The sequence below is a fragment of the Ambystoma mexicanum genome, chromosome 13 (assembly GCF_040938575.1).
Source record: "Ambystoma mexicanum isolate Mex_15411 chromosome 13, UKY_AmexF1_1, whole genome shotgun sequence".
NCBI lineage: Eukaryota > Metazoa > Chordata > Amphibia > Caudata > Ambystomatidae > Ambystoma > Ambystoma mexicanum.
Window position 1 is genome coordinate 736,410,196 of NC_090938.1, and position 26,305 is coordinate 736,436,500.

General features: G+C 49.0%; 1 protein-coding gene across 1 annotated transcript in view; it reads right to left on the reverse strand.

The window, feature by feature from the left end:
* The window catches only part of CFB (complement factor B), a 254,630-nt gene that overhangs the window by 16,614 nt on the left and 211,711 nt on the right, over window positions 1-26,305 (reverse strand). The window contains exon 16 of the mRNA XM_069635005.1: window positions 17,525-17,657. Coding sequence (XP_069491106.1) covers window positions 17,525-17,657 — 133 coding nt within the window. The remainder of the gene's footprint in view (window positions 1-17,524; window positions 17,658-26,305) is intronic.

Consider the following 26,305-nt stretch of genomic DNA (forward strand, 5'->3'; position numbering starts at 1 on the left):
GTCTCTGTGATGGCATCATCTGTAACTTCTTTAAATTGAGGCAGAAGCCCAGTTTGTGAAGGAAGTGGCAGACATAATCTAGCTGGATCTGAGCTTGTTACGAAGATACAGCTCTGATCAGCCAATCGTCCAGGTAGGGGTAGACGTGGATCCCTTCCCTCCTTAGACTCGCAGCCACTACCGACATATGCTTGGTGAAGACCCTCGGGGCGGAGGTCAGCCCAAATGGCAGAACTCGAAATTGATAATGAGAGCCGCCAATTGCGAACCTCAGGTATTTCCTGTGTTTGAGATGGATTGGCACATGGAAATAAGCATCCTGAATGTCCAGAGATACCAGCCAGTCCTGGAGCTGGAGGGCCTGAATAATCTGAGAGAGAGTTCCCATCTTGAACTTGTCCTTCCTGAGGAACTTGTTAAATTCTCATAAGTCCAGGATGGGTCTCAGTCCTCCGTCCTTCTTTGGTATGAGAAAGTAGGGGGAGTACCAGCCCTTGTTCCTGTCTGCTACAGGTACCGGTTCTATGGCACCTTTCTCTAGCAGGTCTATAATTTCCTGCAAGAGGAATCTGGAACTTTTAGAGAGCTGTGCCCCGGTGGATGACCCTGAGGGATGTGTAGAAAGGGTAGGCAGTAACCCTGGGCAACTGTCTCCAGTGCCCAAGCATCTGATGTAATAGCCTGCCATTCCGTCAGATGGTGAGTTAACCCGCCTCCTACAGGTGTTTTGTGTGGAAAGATCTCAGAGTGGTTTGGGGGCGGCTGATGCAGACGCCGAGGGTAAAGAGGCACCTGCTGCTGCTGCGGCTTTAGTACTTTTGACCCGTCCACCTCGGGTGGATCTCCTTTGGCCTCTTTGAGCCGGCTGTCCTCTGCCTTTCCCGAATGCGGAATAATAGCGAAAGGACTTTCCTCTCCCAGAGGTTCCTGAGGGGCGAAAAGGAGTTTGGCGGATTGCAGCTTCTAAAGATTTTGCCGCTGCTTTAGATGTTTGCAACTTTTCCAGACTGTCATCAGCCTTTTTACTGAATAAAGAAGAGCCGTCAAAGGGCATATTCAAAAGTCTGGCCTATACATCTGGAGCAAAGCCAGACATTCGCAACCACGCATGCCAGCGGATTCTCGTACTTGCTGCCATGGCCCTGCTGATACTGTCAGCGGAATCGATGCCAGTTTGAAGTGATTCGCACATGGCATCTTTGCCATCTTTAATGATGTTAAGGAAGGCTTCCCTTTCCTCTCCTTCCGGCATGCAGTCAGCCGCTGATGAAGTACAGTCCCACAGTGTGTGACTGAAGCTGGCGAGCGTACAGGTGGCGTTGATGGACTTCAATGCCATACTACAAGCAGAAAATACTTTTTTTGCCATAGAATCGTACCTTTTGTCATCTCTATCCTGTGGGACAGTAGGGTAAGCGGATCTGCTGCTTGATGAAGTTGCCGCTTGAACCACCAGGCTCTCTGGAGTCGGTGTTTTGATAAGTATTCAGGGTCAGCCGCAGCTACCCTATACTTGGCTGACAATCTTTTATTGACTGCAGGGATAACCTCAGGAGTTTCCCAATTTGATGAAATCTTCCTTTGCAAGGCTGCATGGAAGGGGACCACAGGATCCTCCTGTGGACCTTTGTCTAGTATGTCTGTCAGGTCATCCTGTTGAAAAACAGGTGAAGGTGCAGACCAACCCATAAATTCAATAATCCTTGCCATCAGGGTTCTATAGGGTGTTTCGGCATGTTGCCCTGGGTCTGGTTTTACAAATTCCACTTCTGGAGAAGTGTCCAGCCCACTTGCCCCATGTAATGATTCCTGTAGGTCTTTCAACCTTCTTTCCTCATAGGTAAAATCCTCTGCAACAGGTAGCGTGGTCTTCTGCAACCCGAAGGTTTCCTGGTCAGAATCCTCTGCTTCTTCATAGATTGAAGATAATCCGGGGTACTCTGACCTCGGAAATGGTGTAAAACCCATTTCTAAGGCAGAAGGAGCCAAACTCGTCATTATTGGGTGAGAAAATGTTGATGTCGTCGACGCAGATGTGACAGGCTTCGAAGGCGCCGAGAAAGGCGTCGAGAAAACTGGAACAGGCCTCGAAGAACTCGAGAGGATCGGGATCCTACTCGAGGATGTCGACGACGGTCTTGGCGTCGTGCCAGAGGCTCTTGGTATAACTGTTAGCTGTGAAGTAGCCGTGGTTTTCTCTTTTATCGCCGGCGATGTCGGCGATGGCGTCGATTCGATCGACCGATGCGTCGAAGAACCCTTCGACAACGGCGTTGATGCCGCCGATCCATGCGTCCAAGGGATCTTCGACGACGGCGTCGAAGATGGTGCCTTCTTACCCAATAGCCCGTGGCGCTCTCGGGTGGACTCTTTCGCCGGGTGCAGCGACTCACAGCGTTTCGATTTTTTTGGGTTTTTCACCCGGGGTTTCACTCTCAGCTGTCTTCGAGGGGGTCGAGGCCGCTTTCTCAAAGACGCTTAGCATTTTCTTCCTGAATTCCTCCCACTCAGCCTGAGAGCTGTGTTTTGTGGGGCAGGAGACCCTTTCTGGGGAAACAGAAGATGACAAGGAAGGGGATCTTCGACGTCTCTTCTTTGAGTGTCTAGATCTCGACGAATGGTGGGAGCTACTTCGAGACCTGGAATGGGAATGCTTTCGACGGCGAGGAGACGAATGCCTCGACTCAGCCGAAGAAACTTTCGAGGAGGCTTTGACTGACTTACCTCTCTCGAGCTTCCCCTTGCGCTCCTTCAAGGCTTTCGCCGTCATGGACATGCAGTCCTCACACTCCGAACAATGGTGCTCGACTCCCAAGCACCACAAGCAGATCCTGTGTGGATCCGTTACTGACATTTTCTTTCCGCAGTATCGTCATTTTTTTAAGCCGGACCGCGGAGTCGTCGGTTCTGATGAAGAAGCCATCGAGAACGAGTTGGTATTTCGAGTAAATATAAGAGGTTTTATTCCGACTGAACTGAGCAACAATTTTCCGAGGCCCCACGAAGCGCGGAAAAATGGAACTGAGCAACGTACGCCGCGCATGGCTATTTATGGGCATGGTGACGTCGGCGCCGATACGGTGGCTGTCGAGGGACATCGACTCGGCGGACGTCGACGCGCAGTGCCCTCTACAGAGAAAAAAGTTCTGAGGCCAGCAAGGTGGAGACGAATTATCAAAGATAAGTAATATGTCGGAGGACACAATCCCTTCGAAACAGTGTTTATAAAAACAAATCCAACAGAGTAAAGATTTGCACACCAACATGAATGTGCTAGGGCACATTGTATGGATGTAAATATCATTTTACAAAATGTCTGCTAATCTTTTAAAATGATAGATGCAATTCTGGAAGCACTGACAGGTTCAGCAACAGCCACACATGTCTTTCTTTCTCTGTCGTCCTGCTCTTCCTCCTTTGCCGCCTGGCTTTGAAATGCGTGCACCTTCAGGCAGGCGTAGCCCGTAGAAGTAATTTAGGTACAGGGCTTCCTCAAATGGATCAGGTGTCCTTGGGTACCGTACCCACTGCCACAGTGTGTTGCACTCTAGTGGATGCTGCATATTCGGGAGTCGGGTCTACCTCCTGGAGTCACGGTACCATTGCTCCTATTGCTTCCCCAGATGGTGACTGTTCCAAGCTAGCGGAGCCTACATGAAAGAAGGTTTGAAAAGGCTTGCAGAAACGCAGTTCTGGTGCAGGTAGCAGACGTCTTTGCCCAGTTCCCTCTTCTGAGCATAACAAATTAGCAAGAGAGAATGGAGTGAGGACAGAGAGTGCGAGGAAATCTTTCTTTTCCGGCGGTGACCAGCTCCTCATCCAGATGGTTGCACATTTCTCTAGTTGATGAATCCTTGGTACTGAGCGGCTTCTTATCTTTTCCTTTAGACCTTGAGGATCCTTCCATCAGGACAGCTGCGTGGGACTATGTTGAGAGTTTCCGTTTTCTACACCAAACCACCTATCTCCAAACTTGGGGATGCTTCCCCTCCGCATCCAAATTCTCCTTCCCAGAACCTAAACTTTACAACTGTTAGGAAAGAGATTATGTTTGGCACCTTTCGTATCTACTTCAGTGGTACACCCCCCCCCCCCTGCTTATCTGCAGACTGTTTTGAGAGCCTACCTTTCATAAGCAGTGTTTGCTTATTCGGCAAATACCAGACTAGAAGCATACATTTCCAAATCCTCAGATCTGAAGTACAGTGTTTATAAAGAGGAACATGTTGTGGTACTGGCCGTTTGCCAGCTCAGTCTGCTGCAGTTTCCACACCCGTAAAGGGGAAAGTGTTCTTCTACTTAGCCATCATCTGGGCTGCCCAAAGAGGCAAAGGCTTGAGAAATTCAAGGCAAGAAGACATACAAATGTGACTCTTTCCTTCATCAGCTTAATGGTGCCACTCCCATCTCATGCTACAACTTACAAAATTGGAACAATTTGGATAAGTCCACTGAGCTTCTCCCCGCTGAGGCAAAGGAGGAGTTTGACCTCTGGCTGTAAGAAGGAAAACAAGCTGCTCTGCAGCAACTACCACTTAACAACAATTGGAAGATACCGCCTGTGATGACACTCAGCAGCGGGATATGAAGAAATGACCGTCTGATCACAGGTTGGGCGTTAACAGTAAATCCCCATTCCCCACTTGGTCCATTCAATGGGGAATTTTTGGCGCTAATGCTGCACGCCAATACAGCTGGCGGTAATACAGGGTGCTAAATGGAACTTTCACCTCCAGAAAAAAGCTTGAGGTAAAACAGCCCATTTGGCGCCAAACTCGTGATAGAGACAGCCGTTAAATGCGGCGGTAATACCGTTTCCCCTGCATTTAAGGGCTACTGCCCAACTCGTAATGAGGTCCAAAGTCTTACACATGGTGCAGTAGCTGCAAAATATCTCAATATGATTTATATTCCCCCAGCTCCATACCAGTCCTTGCAAGCTTTTAGGAATGCCAAATCCTAGAAAGGACTAACACCCAAATCTACCAGCAGCTCAAAGGAGAGCAGACTGTGGACCAAAAACCAAATCTGCATCCCAGGCTCCTCCAGACAAGTCCAGGAAGTCTATTCAACATTGCTGCTCTTGTCATCAAGGAGCATTCCAGTGCACTCAGCGGCAGCGTTTTGTCCTGTACACTTACTCAGGGTCCCTGAGTTCTAAACATCACCAGAGAGGGTTATTCCCTGACTCTGCTACCAGCCCCCGCACTCCCTTATCATGTCCACAAATTCAGAAATCTTCTCCAGAAATATTTCAGGAACTGCTGAGGCACCTTCAGCTACAAGCAGTGGAGCTGGTTCTGGAGCATCAGAAAGATTGTCTGTTTTACTCCAGATATTTACTGGCTCTCAAAAAGAGTAAAGGTCTCAGGACCGTTTTGGACTTTGCCGCCCTAGATCGGTTCTTGAGACGGCAAACCATCCACACGGTGCCTCACACTTAGATCATTCTGGAGGCTGTATAGCTGGACGACATGCTCTCGATGCATACTTCCACAATCCAATCCTGGGGGCACACAGAAAATATCTGCGCTTTTCTGTTAAAGGAAAGCCATGCCTTTCCAAATGAATGTAACCATGAACATCGTCAAGAAAGTCTTTTAGGTGCAGAGGCGGACTGGCAAGGGGGGCAAAGGGGCAATTGTCCCTCAAACTGGACTGGCTCGGCTGTTGCCCAATGGGCCAGAGCCCCAGAATGTAAAATAAATAATTGAAACAGGCAACATCCCCCAGAATCTAGTCTGCCACCAAAGAACTGCGCGCTGCAAAGCCTGCTCCGATTCTGTGTAAATTGAGTCAGGCTTTCGTCTTGATTTCAGCGATAATGTGGATGTGCATGAGTGGACCCCACACATGGGCCCCCACAGTAAGGGAGAGGGAGAGGAGAGTCTAGGATGCAATGTTGGCACCACTGCTCCCCACACACCATTGGTCTGCTACAATCCGCAGCAGCCTATTCATGACGCCTAGGAAGTAAGGGTCCATATCTTATCAGAGTTTGTCCTCGGTTTGATTCTGTACGAATGCTTCCCCTATGTTCTCGTGAATCTGCTTATCACCAGTGTGCTCGTACTAAAAGAGCACCCTGAGTAGCACCTATGGGTGTTGCTTATATAGTCGTTATAGTAATGGCTGTTGGACTGCTTGTGTTACTTACTTTTGGACACAGTTGAAAAACACACATAGAACGGTGTGATATTCACATATTAATTACTACAAGACTACTAAGAGGGTAATTCAGAGTTGGGTGGATTTTTTAATGCCGCTGAAGAAAGTTACCAGCTACGCCGGTGGTATTTCTGAAAATCTGCACTACTCAAAGTTTACCACCAGCGCAGGTGGTATTTTTGGAATACCTCAGGGAGAAATGGATCATGTACAGTACTGGCTCATATCACTACTGTTGATTTTCTTTATACAGAAAAGGGGAAATTCTGGCTCTTTTATGCATTATAAGGGTAAGGTGGTGAGAGAAGGCAATCCGAGATGCCCACCTTTTAACCCCTCTTGATGGAACATTGTAAAAGGTGTTTTCCCTCCATCGAAGGGAATCATCTATGTTTCTGTTCTGTACAGTAAAAGGAGATTTAAAACATTTGGGGCCATTTTGGATTTTTTTTTACCTCAACCTTGAAGGTGGAGGTAAAAATAGGTGGATTTTCTGCAAGAAGTCTGCCTAAAATACCACTGCCAGTATTCCCAAGGAATACCACCAATGGTATATGATCAACCCCTGGGTGGTCGGTAAAATCAACAGTAGCTCCCTTCCTCTCTGCTAAGCAAATATTACAACATTTGCGCCAGCATGGATTTTAATGCTGGCGCAAATGCTGTGGATTCCCATGGAGTCCGCGTTTTTTGCACCAGCAAGATGCAGGTGAACTCCATAGGAATCCATTGTAAACTCTGCCTGACATGCGTACATGGCAGGTGGCGTTTACTCATTCTGCACATCAGAGTGCAAAAGGGCAGAGTAGAAGCGTGTATGCAGTGTTTTTCCGCTCCCCTTTTTGCATTCTGCCGTGCAAATGATGAAAATTCAGCAAAGCAAAGCAAAGCAAACGTAGCAGGTCCCCAGCCACGAATTACGCAGAACTCAAATATAAGCTCCAATGTGTTTAATGGCCAAGTGGACTTTGGAGTTCTTTACACTAACCACATGATTCTGCAAGGCAGAAGTTCAAGAGGGATCTCCTGGTCTCCAACCAAGACCTCCCTATTGCTGATACCTACATCAGTGCCTCCTCCAGACAGACTCTCACCGACATCCTCTTTGTTGTTCCCTAACAAGACCTATGGACCACTCATATGGCCTTGGCTCTCTCTTCTATCCCTTCCTCTCCCATTATTGGTGGCACCCAGTGGGAGGTCTTCTTGACCTCCTTCCACTCCTCCAAGACCATCATTAATGTCTATCAGAATGGCACTGTCTTGGTCCAGGGCCCTCAGCCCAATCTCCTCCTTTTCAATAGGCGTCTCCCTCGTTTTATCAACTTCCTTCTTTCTCCCGCTACTCCTACTATCACCTCTCTGGCCCCTCTGCCACCTCCCTCTTCTGCCACCACCTCTCTGGCTACTATGTCACCTCCTGCTACCACCTTTGCCCACTCTCAGGCCCCTCTACCACTGCTGCTGGGTGTACCTCAAGCCTGTACTCCACCCCGGAAGTCTTTCAAATGTGGTAACCTGCTCCACATCGCTACACTCAACTCTCACTCTGCTGTCAAACACTCCTCTGACATCTGCCACCTCCTCGAAGAACTTGACCTGGATGTCCTCACTCTCACCAAGACATGGTTCACGGCCAGCTCTGTCATGAGTTTTGACACTCTCATCCCCGAGGGCTACAAGATCCTCTCTGAGCCCAGATTCAACTGACCCAGAGGTGGAGTAGCTCTCATTTGTCCGGAATTAGTCCCTGCTTCTGTCATTCCTATGCAGGCCTACTCCTCCTTTGAATGCCTGGTCTGGAGGCTCTCTCTATCTCCTGGCCTCTCTCTAACTGTGGCCACCATCTACAGGCCACCTGGCCAGGTTGCTCTCTTCCTCTCAGAGTGGGCTGACCTCTCTTCTCTCTTTGCCTCTACCTCTCAATGTCTCCTCCGCGGGGACCTCCACATCCACCTGGATGCTCCAAATCCCTCCTCTAGGCTCTTCTGCAACTTCTGTGGCACTCTCTCTCGATTCTACCCTCTGGTCCAACACACTCTGAGGGACACACCGTGAATGTTCTCATATCCTCAAACATCCCACTCTATAACCCTCTCACCACTCCGCTCTCTTGGACTGACCATTTCCTGCTTTCCTCTCATCTGAAACTCTCTGTCCTTCAGGCAAAGCCCACCCCAGCACTGCCACCCACCTTCTCGGTCATTCGGCCTATGAAGCGTGTGTCAGTGGATGCCTTTGCCTCTACTTTCTCTGCTCCTCCTACACCTGTGGCTGACTCACACTCTGACACAGCCCTCTCTAACCTGCATCTTGCTATCTCCAACACTCTGGAAATCCTTGCCCCTGCCATGAGAATCCGTCTGAAGCTCATCTCCTAGTGCAACTCTTGGTATGACTCTGACCTCGCCGCCCTGAAACGCAAGTGCAGGGTGGCTGAGAGGAAGTGGAGGGCTTTGGCCGCATCCTCTGACAGACTGGCCTGCCGCCTGCTCCAAAGGCTATACAGACTCTATGCCCTGTCCAAAAGGAGTCCACATCCAAGCCCACATCTCTGCAGCCTTGAACAACACTGTCAAACTCTTTAAAATATGCAAAGAGCTAGCCAATCCGTCTGCAGTCTCCACCTCTCCTCTTCCCTCCCAGGCCCTCTGCACGTATCTGGCTTCCCACTTCACCACTAAAGCTCAGGCCATCCTGTCCTCTCCTCCTCCTCTCCCTCTCTCGGCACCCCTTTGGCTTCCTCACCCTCTACTCTTCCTTTCTCCTCTTTCTCTCTGACAACACCAGACGATGTTTCTAGACAAGTCAGATCTATGAAAGTGTCGTCAAAACAGGTTCTCCCCTGCTCCTCCAGAACCATCAAGGATCACATCGATACCCTCGCCCCAGCCTTGGCTGATTTATGCAATCACTCTTTCGCAAATGGATCTTCCCCTCTCTCCTCAATAACTCCCCTGTGCACCCCCTCCATAAGAAGCCTTTGGCCGATCCTACCTGCCCGATTAACTACAGCCTGATCTCTATCACTCCTTTCCTGGGCAAATTCCTGGAAAATCTGTCCATCTCCCAGCTTACTCTCCACACCAAATCTGTTGGTTGCTTCCACAACCATCAGTCTGGCTTCAGAGCAGCCAGAGGCACGGAAACTGCTCTCTTGAACACCCGTGAAGATCTGCTCTCTAATCTTAACCCTAGTCTTCCTTCTGTCCTCATCCTCCTTGACCGTTTCGCTGCCTTTACACGGTCAATCACGCCATCCTGATCAATCGACTCCGCGAGAATCTGGGCATCATGGATAAGGCCCTGGAGTAGTTGACCTCCTTCCTTTGGGACCATCCCTCCCAGATCCAATTTGGGTCTGTTCTCTCCACAACCTCTCTCTCCAAATGTGGTGTTCCCCAGGGCTCTACCCTCTCACCCTGGCTCTTCAACGTCTACTCTGCCCCTTTGGCCCACCTGATCTCTACCTTCTCTAACATTTAATGTTATGGGGATGACACTGAGCTCTCTTTCATGCTCCCCTCAGCTTCCTCTCCTCTCTCGCTCATCCCTGATTGTCTATCCACAATTGAGGATAGGTGCGTCTCCAACGATCTTTACGTTAATGCCAGTAAGACGGATCTTACTAAATACTCTCCCTCTAGACCACTACGTTCCTCTGGCACCAACTCTTTGTGTGTAAAACGTGTTGCTAAAGAGAGGGTAGGTGGTCGATTGCCTTCCTCGGCTGGCTCCTTCCTATGGAACAGCCTCCCCCAGCTGCTGCGCCTTGAGCATGACTTTCTTAAATTTCAGAGACTCCTCAAGACCTTCCTCTCTTCTCTGCTAATCCCTCAGTTACTGTGATTGGTGTTCGGGCCCTTATGCATCCTCAGGGCCCTTGACCTCCCATAGCCAATCGACCCAGCTCCTGTCTACCCTCAACACTTGCCTTGGCACACCCTCCACCCTGGAGGCTCGCACTTACTCCTAACGTGGCCCCCGGCCTATAGCACTCAGCAACCCAAGCACTTCATCTGTGGCTCACCCATGAGCCTAGACTCCTCAGCACTTATGCCCTCTGCCCTCTTCCTTGCTGCACTTGCACGTTCTGAATACTCACAAGGAATAGTAGGTTAGTCCTTCCTCCTTCTCCTCCACTCTTATTAAATGTTGTGATTGTAATGTATTTCACTCCTTAGTTCTCGCCCCTCGCCCTGTGGGCGCTTTGAAATGCTATTTACTTGCTGTATAAGCACCTAACAAACAAAAAAAAATGAATAAATACATCCTTCTCATTGGAACCCCTGCTCCTGCTCTCCCTCTCTCACTCTGGCTGCCCTCCCTGGTCCCTCTTCCTTCGCCTTCCTGTGAGACAAAAAACCTTGGTGTCATCTTTGACTCCACTCTCTCCTTCTCTCCTCACATCACGGAAGTTGCCAAGAAGGCCCACTTCCAACTGCACCTCCTCAGAGGAAGTCTTCCTTTTCTCACTTTCCCACAGAAGCTCAATGTCTCCAGAGCCCTGGTTCTCTGTAGGCTGGACTACTTCAACAGCCTCTTTCTCAATCTGCTTTCCTTTACTCTTTGCCCTCTTTAACTAATCCAGAACAGCACTGCAATACTTATTCTTGGCCTCAAGCCCAGGGACTGCATCTCTCCAGCCCTGAAATCCCTACACTGGCTTCCGGTGGCTTCAAGGATCAAGTTCAAGACCCTCTGCATCATCTTCAAGGCTTTGTGGTGCCGGGGCCCACATTATATCCAATTCTTTCTTCCTAAATACCTTCCTTCCTGAGCACTTTGCTCAGTTGCATCCAACTTTCTAAGGGTTAAACACTTCTCCAGGCATAGAGTGGGGGGTAGATCTCTCTCCTCTGCAGGTGCCTCCCTCTGGAATGGTTTCCCTGCCCCTCTCAAACTTGAGCCGGACCACCTGAAGTTCCGGAAGCAGCTCAAGACCTTCCTTTTCTCTTCTGCTTTCTCTCTCTCCCTCCCCTGCTGACCTTTCTGTCTGTTGCGCCGGCTGGTTGCCTCAGAGACTCACTGGGTACCAGGCTCCTCCATGATCAATCTCCACTGCACTGCCTCTGGGGCTACTGCGCACTTGGGCCGTAACTGTAACCTCTACAGTCCCCTGCCTCCTTGCACTTTTCCTGAGCCACGATGCCCTGGCTGCACTAACTCAGAGCAACCGCTGCCCTGTTTGCACTTCCCACCTCCCTCTCCCTGGCACTTCCCCCTCTCCCTTCCCCCCTGCACTTTGCGCTGTCACACTTGCACGATCTGAATGACACAAGGCCTAGTAAGACCTTGTGTTGTTGCGCCTTGAAACACCTGTGTATAGGTGCGTTATAAATTACATACAACATATCACATTCTGTGTTTAATACTGTCCTGTCCCGTGGAGTAAAGGTATTAATCAGGAGGTTGTGCTGCATGTTTCAAACTGCATTCCAAAACCAGCTCAGTGATTCCAGAGACCTCTAGGCCTCATGACCTCATGTATTCCCTTCCTTTCCCTGGACAGAATGAAGATACAACCTTTGCAGTGACACCAGACAAGCAGCTAGGATCAGACTCTGGAGCTCCAGTTAAAGAACGGCTTGATTCCCCCATGCTGGTCCAGTCTCTCCACTGCTGGTCTCGAGAAGACAATTTTCTGAAAGGGGTATTTCTCCATCCACCTCTTCTTAGTCACAATGGATTCTTCGGAATTTATCCTGTGGTGGCATTGCCTGAATCTGAAGGCACACAGCTGCTGCGATCTCTAAAACAGACCCAATCCCATCAACTTTCTGTCGCTGAAGTCCTTTCTCCGCCAATTCCAAAGCAAGGTTCTTCAGGTGGTTACAGAGAGCATGACTGCTATGTTCTACTTGAACTAGCAGAGGTTTACTCAGTGCATTCCACTTTGCATCCTAGCAATGGAGATGAGATCTTGGGCACCTCAGAATCAACTGGTACATATGACAGTACATTTGGAGGGAACAGAATGTCATAGCAGATGCTCTGCACGGTCTCCATCATGCACCACATGGACGGACCCTCAAGCCCTTAGTGTCTCGGAGGACCTTCCAGCTCTGGGGCCTTCTGCAAATAGACCGACTTAACTTACACTAGGACTTTAAGTGTTACCAAGTCACGTTCCATCTGGGCCTCGGCCGCAACTTTCTGGCAGATGCTCTACACTTAGCTGGGTTGAACATGGCCCTGCATGACTTTCCTCTGCCGTCCCTGGTTCTCAGGACTCTTCAGATCTTAGTCGCCTGTCTCCTCCTCTCGGATTCCGGTGGTCCGAACCGAGCCTCAGAGGACGGGTATTCAAAATTCATCTCTCAGAGGGAAAGTTCCAGGAACTCAGTCGGTTGACAAATCTCCTTACTCAGCAAAAGAGGTACATTCTTTTAAAAGTTTGGTACCTGAGAGGTAAACCTATGCCACCCTCATAGTCATATATGGGAACCTGGCCATCATGTCTAAAGTTAGGAAAGTGTACACTCAAGAAATGAACCAAAGGTCTCCCTCCTTCACAACACCCTGCCAATCTGCCCATTCCCCCACACACCCATACACACATACCATGATTCATCATGGCATGATGTAGGGCAAAGGACCTTACAGATGGAAGGGTGGCGGTTGGATGCCATCGGTGTAGGGTGCAGAGTCTGGGCATGAGGGTATGTGGTGCAGAGACCATTCGGAAAGCTTGAAAGTGACATCCCATCTTTTTAGAAATGCTTATGGGCCTGCCTAGCAATGCAGGCTGTAAAGGGGGGAGAGCAAGCACTAAGATAACCAGAATCACCAGGAAGGGCATTGCTCCAGTTTTCTTTGTCAGGCGTTTAGCAAAGTTTCGAACAGGTTTGAGTTCCTTACATTCTATTTACAATGACTTGCAAAGTGTCAGGGAGAATTGTCAGTTTAGTGCTAAATCCCTCCCACCTTAGAGACCCCTAGCTTGTTTGCTGAACTTTTGGTCTTTGTACTTTTAATTCTATGTGTTTTCTGTGTTTCTTTGTTAAGTATGGAGTCTGACAAACTCCATAGGCATCATCTTTACATTGTGTAACACAGCACCTTCAGTGCAGTGACACAGGGAAGTCTTTTAGATTTCCCAAAGGTTTAAATACCTTTCTCTTGGATAACTACTGTTTCCAAGAGCAGTGAAGTGAAATTGACTTTACTTACATTTGTAACTTTCTAGACCCAGCACACACTATCTTACAATAGGGTGCTGGTGGTGGGGTTACTTAGTATCCCCTTTGTCTAGTTTCTCATGTAATATTTTTATGTTACTCTTTCCTCAATGAACGGCTGATGGCAGTGGTTTACTTTTAACTACTGTGGTGTGCTTTTACCACAGGCTGCATTCACAGTTGCAGTAGAGCACCCAAGAGTGGCATTTTTTGTCAAAATGGCCCTGGTCTTCTTTTTTCGTCATTTCTTTGTGGAAAGGTCCTTCTTGAGATTTAATCTGCGCGCTAAACCAGGTTTGGTGCCTTTGTTCGTTTTGGCTCTAGGGTGTCTAGAAGGGGCAGGAAGTGAGGGAGGTGCCCGAAACTCCCTGTGCTTAGTCTCCTAGGAGACAGGAATTAACTCTTAGGTGATTGGCCGGCTGGCTGCCGCAAGGACAGCCACCCTGCTGTGTGACTGACAGCTAGGCTGAAATGAATGGGAGAAACCTGCATAGAAGGCAGAGTCGACCACTGGACGAAGGAATACGAAGAAGAACTTGGAAGAGACGCTTGCTTCAACTCCTGGACCATTGGTTTGCCTGGTGAAGCCCTGCTGCTGTGCTGAAACTCCGAATTCACCTCAACTAGAGAAGCCCTGCAAGGACGACTTCTCCCCTTGAGTTGGTGGGACCAATCAACTCCAAAGTAAGCCTGTATGGACATCCTCTCGAAGCTGGTTGCATTTCCACTGCTGCTGCTGGAACCGAAGTGCCAGGGAGAGGAACACCAGATTGTGTGTGTTTCTTTTAAGTTGGCCAAGAGCTCCAGGAAGACTCCCAGGAAGCAGGACTGACCGAGCCTGAGCCACCTCAACAGAGTGCTGGACCCCAGATGCAAGGAAAGCCCACCTCGACAGTCAAGAACCGCGGTGGTGCTATATGCTGAGACGCGAGGAGCTGAAACCGTGAAGTGCAGCTGAATAGAAGTTGGTCCTTTTCTGTCGCTGATCGTCCCAGGGCAGTGCAGGAATCCTCCAGACGTCCTCCCTCTTGTACCCACGACTGAAGCCCAGGAACACAGGATTTGCAGAGCTGCACAGGAACAGAAGATAGCTGGAACCGTTTTTCTTCTAACCAAGGGTACTGTACCGTCAAAGAGAACTTACCTCTTGTTGTGCAACCTCACTTGTTCTCCCTTGAGTCTTGTCGTGGTTGCTTCTGTAACGTTGCTAACAGCTTCTTTACCTCACAAGCCTAATCAGCTTTTGGCCCTACATTGATTCTTCTTTTCTACAAAGACTTCTAAAACATTGTGCAAGACCTTTTCCTACCTATAAGAATTGCTTCAGTTCACCAAGACGTTTGTCCAATTGACTTTGGCCTGGCCTGGCTCCCTGAATGACTCTTCTTCCCTCTGACTTTGTGTTTGGTCTTCCTTCCAGGAAGGGCTTAACTTACTTTGCATTGGGGGTTTATAAAAGTACTTACCTGCTTCAGATTATTTGTGAGATATCTTGTTTTGTTCTAATACATTTTCCCTTTGACATGCTTCTACGTATTGCTCTAAATGCAACTGTGATGTATTAATGTCCACAGTGTCCTAGTTATTTAAGTCACTTGAGGGTGTAGTGTCTGTGTGTCATCCCAAATGGGTATTTGCTGATTTAGAGAAACTAAGAGTGTGACTTTTGGAGTATATTTGTGTGTTTCTATTATATTGCCCCTTCTGAAGAAGGCTTACTCAAACTGACTTTTAAATAAATTAATCATTGTTTAATCAAGAAACCTTGAGTGTAAGAGTTTATTTGAATACTTGTCACTGTGAATCTCTGTGTAACTCCACTACTGCTCACAGTGACCTCTCTTGAGATAAGCCTGGCTGCTCAATCACGCTACCAACCTGTGTAGTACAGACCTACACCAAAGGTTGGGTTCCTATTGCCAGGAGGCCAAGGTTGTTGTAGTGCACCCAAAGGGTACTGCTCCAAATCTTGCCTAACACAAAGGATTTGACAAATTATGATATCTGCTAATATTACTCCCGGTTCTTTTATGTCATGACTACTGTCCTCCATATTTGTGTGCACAGTAGAGCAGGCATTCAAAAGGGGATGCCAGGGTGCAAGTAAGGGCCTGCCTGTGTGCTGCTCCCTCCTCTGGTTTGAACCACCAGCCTGCATGTCTTTGGTCTGACGGGACAGTATGTGTAACACCGCTCATAGGCCTCTTGTTTGCACTAAGATCCTTCTGTTTTTACTGGGTGATGGCTCCTCATCTTTGTCAGCCATTTCCTCCCTCTATTCATCTTATGTTGCAGGTTACGCCTAAGCACCTTTTTGAGGTCGAACTTACTTGCTATTTGCCAGGTGTTTTTAAAAGCAACTTCTCCTGGAACTTTGTTTGCACTTTCTGTTTGTGTGTTCGGTTCACCCCTCAAGAACTAGGAGGAGATTTTTAGAACACCTTCTCATGTGGTCAGTCGTTAACTTCATCTTCAGCCTCTATTAGAACATACAGTCCTCAGAACCCACACTCTGAAGTGGTAGAAAGTTATATCCGGTCAGAGCAAGCATCACTCTCCCATGTTCATTGTTGACTTCTGTCCAGATCTTTGGAAAGTCGATCTCAAACAGGGTTTAAGTAAAGGGTTGACTGGATGTCGATAACGTTTGTTTTTCTTCTGCCCCTTTTCCAACATCCCCCCTCCAGATTCCTCCAGCTTCCACTACTCTCAAGCATTCAAGACCACTTTTACGGTCCACCTTATGTATGAGATATGCAGATTACATCTTCATAGTGGAGAATGCAGACGGCACATACTGGCACCTTCTTCAATCAGGAGAGGACCAGATTTTGTGCCAAATTTAAAAAACTACTGACTTCCCAAGTTTGTGGACCCAATCCAAGAGGAGGACCCACCCGCTGCACCAACACCCACGTCAGGTCTGGTGTAAAGGACATGTTGGTTGAAAGTGCTGGGGTCGGCGCCATATCCTCTGAAGGCCCCCTTTGCCACCTGATCCTCTGCCCGTTCAGCCTCCTCCTTCCACTCTGCCACAGGACCTTACTGCTGGACCCACAGCTATGAGCAAGGGGATCTGTATGTTAGTGACATGCTTTTGACGGATTGTCATCTTCTGAGGGAGGAAAAGTCCTGACTTTTTGGATCTTTATCATACAGTTAAACGATGCAGGTATTTCTGTCTCACAAAGAGCGGTCTGCTAATCAGACCTATCTTTCAACAAGCTACATGCCAAAAGCATTGCGCATACATGTGCCCTTGCTGCACCAGTCTCCTGACAGCTGCAGCACCAGTTACCGCCAAATTATCACCAAACTCGTAATGAGGACCATATCCTTTAATTCAATCAATGTAACGTCATCGAGACATTTTTCCAGAAAATACAAATCTATAGCACTCACCAAAAATATAAATAGTAAAACAAATGTAAACAATAAGAAATACATAAAAAGGGATGAACGAACCATACATTAAAAGACCTGATTAAGAGTCACTTAATTTCATATATTTATAACGTCGAGCCCATGATGAATCTAAAAATATAATTTAGAGTGACATTGCTGCAATTGCTTGCCTGATTAACGCACCTCAAGTAGACAGAGTGCTATTCTCTCCCACGCTCTGCATTTTGTGCAGCACACTCTAAGACAAGGTGGTCAATGTGTCTCTTATAACGTCTTTCTTCTTGAGTACACTGGTTTATGTGCTTGCTTCTCAATGTATAAGATATCCACTGCAGATCTTCACATATCCTTTAGTTCCTCTGCAGATGAACTCTAATCAGCCCTCAAACCTGGGCACATGGCTGTGGCTGATGACCCATTGATGATGTATACACTACTAGCAAAATAACTTTCCTTTATCCCTCTGGCTATCAGTCTCCATATGTACCCCGGCATTCCCTTGGCTGATCACATGGCCTCGCTGCACTGTTTCCTATAACTGAGGTCAGTAATTCATTGTCCTTGGGGGTTGGGCCCAAATGACTGCATGCTTGTGAACATGGAAGGCAGCAAAATGAACAATGGGTGAAGTAGGAATACATATTACTGATGGACAAAGCTCCAGTGCATTCAAAGAAAAATACAGAGACAAATGTGTTCAAACTTTCTTTTAGGCCTTAGCAGATATTCAGACTTTGATAGAGTTACAACCCCACTAATCGGGAACCTACCTTTGCAAGTATACTTGTCGACAGTAGGATCTATTCCCCCGGTGCACAAGAACCGTTCTGTCACCACCTCTTGAATATCTGTGACATTTTCATAGGTTCTGGCCTTTAGTGCATCTTGATTGCAGGTATTTTTCTAGGAAGGACACATGAGAGGGAGTCATTGTAAAAGCAGGAATAGACAAGTAGATAGAGAGACTAGTCAGGCAGTGGTGTACATCTTTTTACTGGTGCCAAGTGAAATCTAGGTCTCCTGGTGCTCAGGTATAGTTAATGTTAATGTTAAAGGATATTTGTACCGCGCACTATCACCACTGGAATGGTCCCCTGGCACTCTGGCGGATCTGAAAGAAAAGGGGGGTAGGTTAGGGCGTGTTAGTAGGACAAAGTTTGGAGAAGAGCAAGGGAGCTGTGATGGACTGTTTGCAGCTCCAGTTCGGTTAACACCGTTCACTGAGCTTTTTGGTGTGGTATCCGGTCTGAGTCCGTCGTGTGCTGTTGTGTGAGTGTCTGTGTGGTGTGTTTGTTGTTGTGGTGTGGTGAAGTGCGTGCGGGTTGCTGCGGTTTAAGAGGTATGCTTGTGTTTAGTTACAGTGTGAGAGGTGTATGAGGAGGGGTGAGGTTTTTAGATGTTTTTGTGGGGTTGTTAGTAGTCTTGTTGTTCGGAGGAATGCACACTCTTATTGTGTGTCTTTCAGGATTCAGATAAGGTTGTCTTTCTTTCTGTGATTAAGTTTCGGCATGATAAGGCTGTCTCTCATCTTTCTGTCATTATGCTGGTAAGTAGGCACTGGTACAAATCCTGGAAGTAACAAGGTTACATATGGGAAACTGGCAGGAAGCCAACCGTGCCCCACTGTGGCTGTTGCACTCCCACTCAGACTTACCATTGCAGCGGCGCTCTTAGTAACTCCAGGGCTCACTGCTGTATCATTAGCAGGACCCAAAGGCCAGCCGCGAGTGCCGTGCAACTAGCCACTGAACAGCTCCTGTGCTCACTGCTGCGGCTGCCCGCTTATCACAGGGCATAGATGGCAGCACAGAGCCAGAGCACTACATTCCTCACTGGTGGCAGCTTTGTTGACAGATGGCCGTCTCCATACCCTACAGCCCCATCCATGGTTACCAGGCATAAGATCTGTGCTGCATCTGCTCATCATCCCTTTGACAGTGCCTGCGTCATAGTGCACGTGGCGGCATGGAAAGAGGAAAGCTACTATCAATAGAAGAACAACCTTCAGCTCCATATAAGTAGACCAAGGGCATGAAGAGAAAGAGACCACATAGGGGCTCTTTCAATTGGTTCAAGGGGGATATCTTGGAAGTCATGGCAAAAGAGCCCTGATGTGCTTTAATCACGTGGATCAGAACTTTAAAAAAGACTTACGTCCCGAAGGAGAGTGGACGGAGTCCCAGTTGGCTCCCAGACTGTTATTTGGAGTGGAAAGCCCTGTCCCTTGCATACCTGTCAAAAGGGTAGGACCAATGAAAAAGTGTCCCACAGTTGCAAATGGCAATTCCTTCCTTTTGTGACGGACTGTTTGGGTAGCACCCAAGGGGGAGGTTTTTGATAAAATCTGATGCAAATTATGCATTTTATAGAATATTCATTCACTAACACTGGCCAACACTACTAGCCGCATGGTGAAGTAACTTAACTTATCAAACTGGCATTCATAGGCCAAAAAAAGTGGCACACTTTGACTCAAAAACCTGGCCCACACTAGCATTTTGCATTTTTGGTTCAGGCATTGCTCTATTGCCCTATAAGCCAGTACGAGCCTGCCTGTCAAGACTAGAAGGTAGTCCCTAAAGCTTTGGAGCCAAACCCTACCTTCGTATTTGAACCCTAGAACTCTCACAAGAATGCTACATCCTGGCACTTCACCATCAAATGGAAGGGGGCGACAAAACAAGGGATCGTCCTGGGCATGCTCTTCACAAGATCCCTGTGAAGCGCAAAAGATCACTTAGTTGTCAGCATTAACTAGCAAAGGATTCAGTTCAAGGGAGGTGTTTAGAAGACTTAGGAAATGAGAAGTTCCAGAAAGGAGTCGAACGTAAGAATGCCGATGACCCACTAGAGGGGCACGTGATGGAAGCAGATGCGCTGGAGGTGCCAGGGAGCAGGACCAGGAGACATGTCTGAGTGTAGGAATGGCACCTCCGGGGGAGGTGTGCAGCCTGATGCAGCCCCTAGCCCCAAGGGCCCGGCTAGTAGGCCTGTCCCCCAAGTGGAGTCCTAGGAATAAAGAACCAGGCACCAGGGTAATAAAAGTATTTTATTATATGTTTAGTGTGTGTTTCCTTTCTATGTGCGTGCTTTGCTTTTGTTGTGGATTAAACCATCCAGCCCACCATGGGGCTGGGTGGAAGGTTAAGAAATGAAAAATAAAAAAGAACAATGGAGTAGAACTCCCTTGCCAAAGGAATACTAAGGCATTTTGAAAAAAGGAGGCAGTTTAGTGACATTTAAGAAAAGGAAGAAGGGAAACGGAGAAGGAAGAAGAGGGGAAAAGAAACAGAAAAGAACTCCTGCGGGAGCCAGTGCATCAAGCAGTCTCCCAGGGCTGCCTTGCAGAGCAGCCCGGGTGAAGGCCAGTACCACACATCACACCACACCACGGCGCAGGGAGCGATGATGAATGCAGTGTCGTCCTCATGGCACAGTGGATGCTGTGGTGACGTGGGGGCGGCCTCCATGCTAACAGGGCCACCCCGAAGAGTGCAAAGAGGCTGCAGGGAGTAGCAGTGATTGTGAGTTGACACCCACTCATGCAGGGGGCCACCCAGAAGACCTATAAAGAGCAGGCTGTGCAATGGCCCCATGTGGTGGACGGGGCCACCCTGATGAAAGAAGATAGGCCAGGCTTGCATCTATCATCAGGGGACAGGCCTCCTTCAGTCAGCTTCTAAGCCACTCTTCAGCGTACAAGAGCCACCAGAGACAGACCCTTGGAAGGTACTGTGAAGGGGTGTATTATTTGTTGTATATATATATATATATATATATATATATATATATATATATATATATATATATATATATATGTTGTTTGTCAGTGTATGTATGTATTTATTTAGTAATTTATATAGCGCTCCAAGCCCAAATGCATCTAGGCACATTTCTTTACAAGCAACAAGCAGGGCAGGTTGCATAGGTTACATAGTTACATGAATGCACAGGTTGCAATGTGGTTACATAGTTGCAGGTGGTACAGGTCGATACGAAGTAGTTAGACAAAGTTATTCATGTTCTGGTAGCAGTTACAGTATAATTACATCAATGGAAGAATATTATGACACGACAGTGATGCAGTATATACAATGATACAGTTGAGCTAGGAGCATTGGGCATACTTAAGAGTGAGTGTAGAAGTTATTTTGCTAGTTCTTGGGTGAAGAGTCAGGTTTTCCTCTCTTATGTATAGTTATATGTATCTATTTATGTAATAAAGGTTAAGTAGGTTAATTGTTAAGTAGTGAAGATTAAGGAATGGAGAACGTTTTAGGGGGAATGTTATGTAGGGTTAAAGGTAAGTAGGGGTAGGACTTTTAAGTATGGAACAAGTTACTTACCTGTAACTGTACTCCAGCATGGGTCTGGCATGGATTCGCATGCTCTTAAATATTCCCTGTTGTCAGGCTGGGAATCCTCGGTAAAAGAAAAAACAGGTTCCGTTTTGTTTCTGAACTGTCTTTCTCCTATACAGCAATCACTGATCATTCAGAGCAGTCATTGGCTCTGGAGCATACTGACCCCAGCCAATGACTGCCCTCCCCAGGCAGCCATCTTCAGATTTGGTAGCAGATAAAGTGGCAGTAAGACCAAGAGAAGAGCCGCAGAGGGGTAGGAGGGAGGGTTCGCATGTGAATCCATGCCAGACCCATGCTGGAGAACAACAGTTACAGGTAAGTAACTTGTTCCTTCTACAGCATGGGGTCTGGCATGGATTCACATACTCATGAATAAAGAATAAATAGCAGTACACACATGCACAACCCCGGGAGGTGGCAAGGCTCAACAGAAGCAATCTCTTACCTCCTCACCAGGCTCACCTTCAAGCGAACCGGTTGCGCAGCACTGCTTGCCGACTCTGGACCCTTCCCTGGAATCCCTTTCGACGCAATAGAACCTCGTGAAGGTGTGCATCGACGTCCACGTAGCAGCCCTGCAGATGTCGAGCAGAGGCACACCAGACAAGAACGCCGTCGTAGCAGCGATCGCTCTGTTAGAATGGGCTCTTGGACGGCCAAGCAACGGCCGGTTTGCCAATCGGTGACAACGGGTGATGCAGCCGGAGAGCCATCTGGAAAAGGAAGCCTTGGACAGTGCCTTTCCATGGTTCACAGGACCAAAGTTCACAAAAAGCTGACAAGTCTTCCAGAAGCTTTTCGTGCGGGCCACATAAAACTTCAGTGCTCAAGCCACATCCAGCGAGTGCAAAGTCCTCTCAGCCGGCGACAAAGGCGTTGGAAAAAACATAGGTAATACCAAGGACTCGTTGAAATGAAAGTTCCGACGGCACCTTGGGCATAAAGGAGGGGTATGTCCGCAGCACCACCCTCATCTCGTGGAAAGTCAAATAAGGTGGTTTTCAGGCTAGGGCCTGGATCTCACCTACTCTCCTTGCAGAGGTGATGGCCACAAGGAAAGCTGTCCTCCACTACAGAAACGTCAGCAGAGCAGTATGCATAGGTTCGAATGGGTCACCATGAGCCTAGTCAGCACCATGTTATGTTCCCACACCAGGGTCGGAGCCTTCACTGGTGGGAACGAGCGGAACAGTCCCTTGATGAATTCCTTGACCAAATGGTGCGACCACAAGGATGGTCATCCTGGGGATCTGGTGTAGCAGGAGATAGCTGCCAGATGTACCTTGATGGAGGCATGCGCCAACCCCGACTTAGCCAATGACATTAAGTACGGAAAGACTTGAGGGGCTGTGACCCTCAGAGGGTTGATCTTCTGCGAACGGCACCAGGTCGCAAAGCATTTCCACTTGTGTCCATAGCACTTCAATGTCGACAACGCCCTGGCGAGTACCTCCCTGCAGTCAGCCAGAAGCTCCTAACCACCGGACTCTAATGCTGCAGGAGCCAGGCCTTCAGGTTCAACAATCCCGGATCGTGCTGTAGAAATGCACCTCCTTCCCTGGCGAGAAGATCCACTACCACTGGCAGCTTGACTGGTGGAGATGTCGACATGCTGAGAAGGTCCGAGTACCAGATCTGCCTCGGCCACACTGGCGCGACGAGGATCATCTGCACCGGTACCGTTTGAATTGACTGATGACTCATAGTAGCAGCGGCAACGAAGAGAACACGTACAAGAAGAGGCCTTCCCAAGGGAACCGTGGTGATGTTCAGTGCGTCCTGCGATGAAGTCAAGCAGGACTTTGCATAATTCACTGAGAACCCCAGGTTCATCAGCAGTTGGACAGTCTGCGCTGTGTGATCGACAGCAATGTCCGTTGACCTGGCTTGGATCAGCCAATCATCCAGAGAAGGGTACACGTGGATCCCTTGCAGTCGCAGATGGGCCGCCACTGGCGCCAAGCATTTGGTGAAGACTCTGGGTGCCGACTTCAGTCCAAAGGGAAGAGCCTTAAATTGGTAATGCTGCCCCTGGACGATGAAGCGCAGGAACTTAGATGTTTTGTTTGTATGGGGACGTGGAAGTACGCGTCCTCTAGATCCAACGACGACAGATAGTCCCCTTGCTCCAGCTGCCCGAGCACGTGTTGCAGAGTGACCATCTAGAACTTCTGGTACTTGATGTACTTGGTGAGCCGTCGTAGGTCGAGAATGGGCCTCCAGCCCCCAGTCTTCTTTCGTAGGAGAAAGAACCTTGAGTAAATGCCAGAGCCCCGGAGTCACCATGGGACCAGCTGTATCGCCCCTTTCTTCAACATGACCCAGACCTCTAGCAGCAGCTGAGGGACATGTTGTTCCAGCCGGGCCACCGGTGGTATTCGCATACACTTCAGTTGGAATTCTAAAGTGTGTCTGTGGGCGAGAACATCCAGCACCCGCGTGTCGGTGGAGATGGTCTCCCACACGCTGACTAATTTCACCAGCTGGCCTCCCACCGGGGTGCATGGGTGGGGGCCCGACATCCTGGCCGGTTCATTCTTGCTTGGAGGTCGAAGGGCGACCTTGCAATCCCTGACGACGATGGTGTCTTCCCCCGAAGGCCTTGGAGCGACCCCTGTTGGCTTCCTGGATCGAGGAGCGGTAGGGTTGGCGGTAAGAGGATGAGCCCCTGCCAAAACCCTTCGAAGACCGGATAGACTTCCCTCCAGAGGAACGAAAGGACGGTTGTCGTTGCTGTAGAGTGCCAAGGGCACGTGTCATCGCCATGTCTGTCTTGATGGCCTGGAGGGATTCATCCATGGCTTTCCAGAACAGGTTGTCCCCGTCAAAGGGCATGACCAAGACTCTTCTCTGGACCTCCCGTCTAAAGTTGGTGCCCTTGAGCCAGCCACAACGGCGAAGACAGACTCCATTTCCCATCTGGCGGAAATCTGTGTCCGCAATGTCCAGGGCCACCATGATGGCATGGTCTGATGCCACCTCGCCTTCTTGAAGGATCTCCAAATCCTGAGTAGATAACCTTTCTACCCATAGAATCCAATTTCATCCCCTCGTTTTCCGGAGGGGTGGAAGAAGAATATGATGCGGAATTCGATGATTTCTTCCTGGCAGCTGCCGAGCCCGCCGAGTTTGGCGACAGTTGAGACCGTAAGCACTTGGGTGCAGAGTCTGGTACCCTGTACTTTTTCTCTAGACGGTCTCTCTTCGCTGGGGCTGTCGAGGGGTTCTTCATTAGAGCGGGACCGAAAGGATGGTCTTCCTCTTCGCCTCCCGGTGCTGATATAAGAAGCCTCCCTTCTTATTTTCCTCCAGCGTGAGCTGGAAAAGCTCAGATGCTCATGCAATAATTGCATGGAAGGATCCTACTTTGTCCGGTGGAGAAGCCCTGAGCAGAGGCAACGGGAAGTCCCCCATCCCAAATTCGTCATCCATGCCCGTTGTCGCCGGGTCTGACTCTGTCTCCCTTTGGGCAGAGGGTGGCGATGGGTGGCATGGAGGCGTGAGGTGTCTCCTCATCTTGGTCGGCGGTTCCCCCGGTGTCACCGGGGTAGCCGGAACTAGTGCCACAGGTGGAAGGGCAGTCGGCATCCTCATCTGTATCTCCGATACAAGCGTGTGGAGGGTCAAAAGGATGTCCAGCGAAAGATCTTTCGGTTGTACTTAAGGGGTAGGAGCGCTGGGCCCAGGGCTTTCATCGGTTTGGGACCTTCTCCCTCGTCTCCGTAGACGGTAACCCCTCGTGTGGTGACTCCTCGACATTTCCCTCGTCGTCATCCTCCTCCTGGATGGTGTGGGTGGAAAAGATCTCATCCTCCTCGGCTGATGAAATGTCCGTTCCTTGGAGGCCTTCACCCCACCCCTTCTTCAGGTCCAGAGGCGTCGGCCTCGGGCTGAGGTCCGGCATCCTCTTTCCCTGGGATTTCACAACTGGCTTGCTCGAAGCCTCCCTCCTGGGAGGAAGAGACACTCTAGCCATTGTCGGGGTACCCTGGGCCAGGCCGCCCTTACGGCTTTCAAGAGTGACACTACCATCACTACGTGGACAATTTAACCTGGTGTACCTGTGCCTTCACGGAAAGGCTGGATCCATTGTCCTGTTTGGCCATCTCCTTCATGGCCGGGTCGGACGCCTTATCCTGCTTGGCCTTCTCCTTCGTGGGCAGGTCGGATGCCTTATCCTGCTTGGCCTTCTCCTTCGTGTGCATGTCGGACCCCTTGTCTACTTTGGCCTTCTCCGTTGAGGGTAGGCCCAACAGTGTACTCTGATTGACCGTCTCCTGTTTGGCCTTCTCTGGATTCTCTCTCAGCTTCCCTGAGGTAGCTGACTTCCTCTTGGACGAAGAACCAGAGTGTTGACTGGAGATCGATGCAGATGGGGATGACGATTGCGCCCTGACCTTAGAGTGACCTGCACCACCGGTGACCCCGACGGAAGTGGACTCACGGTGCTTTGCCTTGTGTTGCACCCACACAAGAGGAGCGCCCTCAAAGGAATTAGAAGCCCACCCAGGTTTGCTGGATCCGGGAGAGGCATGACCCTCGGACCCACCCTGGGAAGAGGCCTTGGCCTGTAGCCACGACTACAACCGTTGGTGTAGATCCTTCATTGTGCGCTTCGTGAAGCCACCGCAAATCACACAATCTTCCTCCTTATGCATCGGGTGCAGGCAGCACAGACACTGGGAATGCTTGTCCTCCATGTACACATTCTGCAAATCGCAGTTGGAGCAAATCTTGAAGAGGGAAGTGCCGTCCTTCTTCTCGTCCGACATGATCCACGTGGTGTAGACCTGAAAAATCTTCTACAAGCCTCCAAGAAGAACACTCGACGAAAACTGAAAAACGGGTCCCATTTAATCGGAAGGATAATCGTTGGAGCACACAGGCTCGATTGACCAAAAAATAGAGTTTAACTATCAAAAAAAGCGAAAAAACGCAGAAAAGCTCGCAGAGCAATGCACGAGGACTCTCAACACTTGAATGTGCGGTAAAAATCGGAAGATGGCTGCCAGGGGAGGGGCTTAGGTAGAGGGCAGTCATTGGCTGGGGGCAGTAAGACTCAGAGCTCAGTGATTGGTTTATAGGAGAAAGACAGTTCAGAAACAAAACTGACATTGTTTTTTCTTTTACCGAGGATTCCCAGCCTGTCGACGAGGGAAATTAATGAGCATGTGAATCCATGCCAGA